This window comes from Octopus bimaculoides, chromosome 2 (assembly GCF_046866305.1).
Source record: "Octopus bimaculoides isolate indiv1 chromosome 2, ASM4686630v1, whole genome shotgun sequence".
NCBI classification, from domain to species: domain Eukaryota; kingdom Metazoa; phylum Mollusca; class Cephalopoda; order Octopoda; family Octopodidae; genus Octopus; species Octopus bimaculoides.
In genome coordinates, this window is record NC_142929.1 from 108,307,404 (window position 1) to 108,314,800 (window position 7,397).

The following is a 7,397-nucleotide window of genomic DNA, read 5'->3' on the forward strand; positions in this document are numbered from 1 at the left end:
TACACCTATTACACTTTTTTTTTTTGCATTTTTGTGACCAGGTGTCGAAGTGAGATTACTGGATCGTGTGAATTATCCGAGTTCGCACCCTACCCACCCCGTCACAAAATTTTTTTTAAATAGTGTACTAGGTGTAAAATAATATGTAGTAAATGAATATGAAGAAAAAAAAATTTCGCCGACGGAAGGGGAAGGGACTCGGAACATTCCCGATGTGAATGTTCCGAGTCCTCTCCCTCGTTCGCCAGCGCGCATTTTTTTCCATTTCATTTCGTTTACTACATGTTGATGTACACCTATTGCACTATTTTTTTTTCTTTGCTCGGGTCAAACACTTTAATTTGACCGAATCGAGTGTAGTAGAGGTATATCCTCAACTCGGTTTCTCATGTGTTGAAATCATTTCACTTCTCTTACCAAAGACTTTTGAGGTAGGCATTTGACTCCAAAATGATATGCACCATAATCAGATGACCTCTAGATTTTAAAACCCTAGGTTTTTGCCTGCCAAGCCTATAGGTAAATCCGGCACCGGTTGTGGTTATGTAAAAAAAATATACTGATATTAACATCATCTGCTTAAAGAAAATGAAAATGCGAAAGAGGAAACGCGCGCGAGAAAGATATATATAACTCATCACCTTTAGTTTTATTTCAATCGGTTGTTTACGGGGTGTATTTATTTTGTCGAATACAGCTCATGACTTTAACTTGTACATATTTTTGAGCTCTTTTTAACCATTTTTTTCTCGTATATGACGATAAATCCCGTGCTGTAGCATCCTGCGTCGCATCTTGTGTGGACGTTTCCGAGTTATCTACTGTGCCTTCGTCGCACGATATTTCATCGTCGTCGGAAGTGTTACTTCGTTCACAAGAACAATTGGACTGTTTCTCTGATACATGATCAGCATAATCAGGATCAATTTCTAATACACTATGAGATGAATCCGATGAGGTACTCTTCTCAGCGCTAACATCGGAGATGTCGTCTCGGAATTGAGTCTTCTTACGAAGTTCGCCATTTTCTCCAAAGTTGCCCATCTGAGTTAACGTTTCACACGTCTGTGTTTCTGAATATTCATCGCAAGAATAATAATTTTCTGCATTATTTACAGCCTCGACGTGTTTATCGTTCGAATTATTATTCATAAATGAAGAAATACCTTGCGAAGTTCGATGATGTGAAGTTCTTTTCAAACCAGAGTACTCAGTACGAGTGTTTCTATTCTTATTTTTGCGTGAATTGAAATCTTTATCAAAAGCCGAATAGTTTTGTGAATCGCGTGGCACTAAGTTAACATCGTAGCTTTTCTCGAAATCTCTGTTTTTCAGGGTAATTTTGATCCGAGAAGAAATGTTTTCCGGTGTCATCAAGAAAGTCGTCTTTAAATTATACATGTTAGACATTTTCGGACGAGACAGATTAAATGCTTTCGTGCTTCTAGCTTTATTCATGTAGGTTGGTTTGTTTCTAGGAGTATAGTTTCCTTTACTTGATAAGTGGTGTTCGGCTTTTGATAAACAACGTCTAAGAATTTTCATACAGTCAGAATGTTTGTAATCTTTAGCCAAATCCATTGGTGTATTCCCATCATCGTCTCGATTCGCTACGTTAGCTCCTTTTTCTAGTAACAATTTAACAATATCTAATTGACCCCATGAAGCCGCTATATGTAAAGGTGTAAGTCCATCAATAGTTTTTATGTTTGGGTCTGCTCCATGATCGAGTAATAAACGAGTAATGGATTCATGTAGTCCTGCACTGTAATGAATAGGTGCGAACTTTTCTCCGGGTATGTTTGCGTTTGGATCAACTCCATTTGCTAATATATTCATTATAGTAACTTCATCTTTTTCTTCAATTGCAATTCTAAAATTTTTCTTCATGTTCGACATTAAATACAAAATTTTAATGTTAAACAAGGCATTAGATTTCTCTTTTTTTTTTTTTTATAAAAATTTGGAAAATATATCACTCTTCAGTGGTATTCCTCTGCTCAGTCATTGCGCTGTGAGAGATACAAAAACGGTAAAGCTATGCTTCTAATTCCTTCAAACAACCATCATTTATAAAAAGAATGTCATGTAAGAAAATAAACGAACAAAATTCTCTGAGAAGTTAGCGTTTCTTTGAATAACGTTTAATGAGATTTCGACGCTGTAATTAAAACATTAGCGCATAAGTATATCACATCTGTTTTCACCGACGTAGACAGCTGAGTAAGACATTAGATTTCATTTGTCATTTGTTCAGCAAAGAAAGAATCAATCGTTATAGATAAGACATAAAAGTTTCAAATATAGTTAACTGGAAAAAAAAAACAAAAAAAACTGGTTCCTAATAAATATTTGAACAGGGCCAGGCATACTGAAAGGATACAATGTCGTCGTTTAAATCGACTCTAGTACACGACTGTTATTTTATTATATATCGAAGGGGTGAACAGTAGAAGTGATCACGGCAGAATTTGAATTCCAAATCGAAAGGGTCTTATCTCGATACTGCAAGTCTTCTAAAATTAACTCAGCAAATTGAAACATTAGCGGAGTTTCGGATCAGGACGGTCACATAAGTTGGACTTTCTCCGTTTTGACGGGGATTTTTCCAATTTTTTTTCGGTCAAACTAAAGGGTTTGACCCGGTGGGAAGTAAAAAAATAAAATATTCTGATAGGTGTAAAACAACTTGCTGCGAACGAATATGAAGAGAAAAACGCGCTCTCACGAACGGGAGGTGGGGAGAGGCCTCAGAACATTCACATCGTGAATGTTCCGAGACGCCTCACCGGAGCCAAGAAACAAAAGAAAAATAGTGTAATAGATGTAGAACGACTTGCTCTGAACGAATATGAAAAAAAAAAAAAAAAAAAAAAGCGGTCCCGCGAAAGGCGGGGTGGGGGAGAGGACTCGGAACATTCTCATCGTCACATATCGTCATTCCATGGGCTCTAAACTATAGTGTTTGACCCGGTGACAAAATTTTTTAAAATAGTCTAATAGGTGTAAAACAACTTGCTGGGAACGAATATGTGAGTGTGTGTCTGCAGTGTGACGATGTGAATGTTCCGAGCCCTCCCCCCCCCGTTCGCGAGCGCGCATTTTTTCCTTCATATTCGTTGCCAGCAAGTTGTTTTACACCTATTAGAATATTTTATTTTTTTACTTCCCACCGGGTCAAACTAAAGGGTTTGACCTTTTTTCACCACAGCCTTGGAAATGATGGAGACGGGGGCTTTTTAGCTTGAAAATTTATGATTTTATTTTAATAGCATACCCTTTTGTTAATATGTTTTGGGTGTTAATTTAAATTACATTTTTTTTTTTTTTTTCCTTAAATTTCAGCAGTGGACCACTCTTGGGCTAAACAAAACCCTTGCGTTACTTTTGCGTCACCATTCCATAAAATGTATTTGGGGGTGGGGGGATATTGTAAAGTATCAATATATGTCAGAGTGACAAGGAAACGAAGAAAATACCAGATGCTTGTGGAATACGCTAGAAACAAGTTAGATCTCCATTAAATCACACACCTTTTCATGTGAAAATATTTTGAAAAAAATCTTTCTACTTTTCATCGAAAAGGCTTCTTCCATCATTTTTAAGTGTATAGTGCAAAAAGAAAATGGCAAAATCGGTCTGGGAAGGGGGTGGAAAGGAAGGGAAGTGGATAGGGAAAAATCATAAACATGATAGCTGTATTTATCTCTGCATATGTGGTAAGCCGGCAGAATTGTTACTGTACTAGGCAAAACATTTAGTGGCATAAAAGTCTGTCTTTACATTCTGAGTTCAGATCCCACCAAGGTTGACTTTGCATTTTCATCCTTTCGGGGTCAATAAAATAAGTACCAGTTGAGCACTGGGGTTGATGAAATCGACTTAACCCCTTTCCTGAACTTGCTGGACTTGTGCCAAAATTTGAAAGCAATTTTATGCACTACAGTCAAAACAATTATGAACAGAATTACAACTTCTATGAGGTTTTTCTCACCATACTGGTAATGAATGACAGCAAACTCATTATCATCGTTGGGAATTTTAATGGAGATTTACGGCAACACTATGATAGTTTCTCTAGAACACTAACTATATAGTGGCTATCAAAATGATGCATGGAATAAGGATAGATCAAAGCTCATAGGATGCAATGCATATGCCCTAACCAGTATAGTTAACAATATCTTTAAGAAACTGGTCAACCATCTGATTGCCTACCAAATATTGTATGACCAATATAAGCAATAGATACACGAGGTGTTGTGGGATCAAAAGCAGGCCTCGCATGTAGCAGATACACCAGAACAACCATGAATTGTTGTTGTTGATGATGATGATGATTCACTTTACAATATATGCAAAGAAAAATTCCCTGTCCCAATTGAAACAATTTCACTTAATACATGACACTAATGCCTATGGGATATCCAAGGCTGGCTTAGTTAAATTGAGTATTGCTAAGAAGTTGTGATGTAATGTAAACCAAGTCATGTCCCAGCTTGACTGGGTTTACATTTTTCATAGTTAGTATCACAACATTCTGTAAACAACTAGAAGGAAGCAAGTAGCTGTTGATAAGGCCTAAACAAAAGCCAAAATTTAACTGAAATGATTCCTTCCTTCCGAATTGTTCAGAGTCCAATAATTTAAACATGGCATTTATTTTAAGTGAAGCTAAATGTAAGGTTATATGATTTATAACTCTGTGTATGTATGTATGTATGCACTATATTTATTCAAGTGTTGTACTTTTTCTTTATTTTTTCATTAAAAAAACTATAATCATATGATTTCCACAATACTGAGTTTACAGTAAATGCTCTTTTATGATCAACACTGGTAAAGTTTAAAGGCAATGCCCCAATATAGCCTCAGTTCAATGACTGAAACAAAAGGTTATTCTAAATAAAACAAAAAGCAATTTTCCCTTCAATTTTCAGTTGCCAAGGTGCACAAAAATCTAATATTGTGTAATTGTTTTTTTTTTTTACCTGTGATAAAAGAATGAGCACAACAAATGTATAATAGTTATTCACATATACACAACTTTAAGAGAATTATGCTCAAGAGATTTCATTTTTCTGGTATTATTGCCATTTTTGACAACAAATATTCTGATCTAGTTTTAATGACTAACAAGGGTGTGTGTCCATCCATGAGTGTGTCCATCCATGTGTGTGTCCCCATCCATGAGTGTGTGTGTGTTATTTCCAGGTCTACTTTGACTCAGAGTAGTAGCACTTGTTAGGGTCCCAGCTATGTGAACCACTGTGAGTGAAAGACCTCTAGTTCTCATTAAAACTTATTTCTAGAAGATAAACTCATATAAAAAAAGACTGAAGCGTCATTGGTTTCTAGTCATCTCAACCACTGTTGTTGCAGCTGATTGCACTGAAACGTGGGTTCAGTGGTGTGCAACTCTTTATCCATTCAAAACAAATCCATACACAGGAACGTTTTGAACTCTTGGAACATTTGCATGGACTTACTGAGTCTAGGAAGTGGTCTTGCTTGATCACAAATTGACTTCCACAATGTGTGTGTGTGTACGTGTGTAGTTAAGTTGGTAGACGTGAAAGCACATGGCTTTGTGGTTAGGTACTCAGCTCATGATTGTATGGTCATTTTATTCCCAGCAGCCCATTGTGTCTTTGAACAAGACACTTTATTTCATATTGGTGCAGTTCACTCAGCTGTAATTCAAGGGCTAGCCTTGTTACATTCTGTGTCATTCTGAATTTCCTTGAGAACTACATTAAGGATATATATTTGTGGAGTGCTTAGTCACTTGTACATTAGTTTCACAAGTAGGCTGTTCTATTGATTGGATCAACTGAAACACTCATAACTAACAGTGTCAGTTAAGTAGGTATTTATCACTTCAGCCACTCCACTCCTATCAGGCAGATATTTACAATAAATTAAAACATGCTAAGATAAGCACCAAATTTCTGTTTTCCTAATTGCACTGCATTCATTCCTTGCTTTACATTCTAATGTGTTAATTAAAACTGCCTTTTTTTACTCCTCTTTAATATGTTCTTGTTCTCTTTTTTGATGAAAGTTTGGAGCTCATTTTGTCATGATGCACGCACCCAATTCTGCCTTTACCAATTATACTTTCCTCTCCAGATAAGTAAAAAGCCTAAACCCTGCTCCTCATCCTCTGCATCTGTGTGTCCATATATGAAATACTGCTACCCTATCTCCCTTCTTCTATATCAGTACCCTGTTGCCAACAGTAATAAGTCATAGCAAAATCCCATAAAATTGGTGATGTTAATGAAATGAGGAATACTTATTATTTTTTTATAATAAGCATGCCACCTTTTTGTGGCAGATGTTACCAAGGCAACTGAAGTGCCTTAGCGAGAGGAAATTATGGAGGAATCAAGCTATTGTATCAGGTTATAAAGGTCACAAAGAATTACAACACAATTGTTCTATTGAGTAGACCTTGATGAGATGCAGTTTAGTAACTGCAGAAGTACTTGGTTAAAAGTAAACCACTATTCCTGGCATTCATTGACTTGGAAAAGGCATTTGGCAGAGTACCACATTCAGTAATTTGATAGTCACTAAGAAAACTAAGTGGAGATGAATGACTTGTAAGTGTTGTGCAAGCTATGTGCAAAGACACATTAAGTAAAGTGAGTCAACAATTATTTCAGTGATGAATTTAGTGTGAGGGTAGGAGTCCAAGGTGTAGTCCTCAATTCCCTCCTAGTCATCATAGTCCTAGAGGCCATCACAGAGGAGTTTAAGACTGGCTGCTCTTATAATGCTGATGACTTAGTTCTCAACTGAATCTATTGGGGTATTAGAGGGGAAATTCCAGACATGGAAGGTAAACCTAGAATCAAGTGGTTGTAAAGTCAACAAAACAAAAGTTTTAGTAGGAAAGAAGAGAAGACTCTGGTATCTTCTGAGAAATGGCTTTGCTTAATATGCAAAAAAGGAGTAAGTATAAAAAAATTCCACATGCTGTACCTATTGTAAGCTATGGATACACCGGAGGTGTTATGGAAATTGCAAGTAGACTAACAGAGAATGTAAGCTTTGTGTGCAATAGTCACACCGGAGCAGTACATTTGATGAGCACATTTGAAATAGATTCTCTTAAATGCCCTGATGGCTCATTAAAATTGGTAGCTTTAGTTACTTAGAATATATAAGTAGAAGAAGTACAGCAGCCAGAGTAAAAATGGGTTGGAGAAAGTTTAGGGGGCAACTACTGCTGCTGGCAACAAAGGTCTTCTCTCTCAGAATGAATGGTAGATTTCACAATGCTGGTGTTAGAACTGTAGTAAGACACTCACTACATGTAGCATGAATCTTGAGTGCTGAGGACTTGAGAAGACCAAAAGGAAATGAAGTGGGTATACTCCAATGGATGT

General features: G+C 36.6%; 1 protein-coding gene across 1 annotated transcript; it reads right to left on the reverse strand.

Annotated features, from left to right (window-relative positions):
- Positions 1 to 630: 630 nt before the first annotated feature.
- Positions 631 to 2,717, reverse strand: LOC106871013 (uncharacterized). Its single transcript, XM_014917269.2, has one exon. It carries the CDS (start codon positions 1,897 to 1,899, stop codon positions 667 to 669), a length of 1,233 nt encoding a protein of 410 aa, XP_014772755.1. The 5' UTR covers positions 1,900 to 2,717; the 3' UTR covers positions 631 to 666.
- Positions 2,718 to 7,397: the final 4,680 nt, after the last annotated feature.

Excerpts from the sequence above, each read along its gene's own strand:
- LOC106871013 (XM_014917269.2), bottom strand. The coding sequence starts at position 1,899 with ATGTCGAACATGAAGAAAAATTTTAGAATTGCAATTGAAGAAAAAGAT.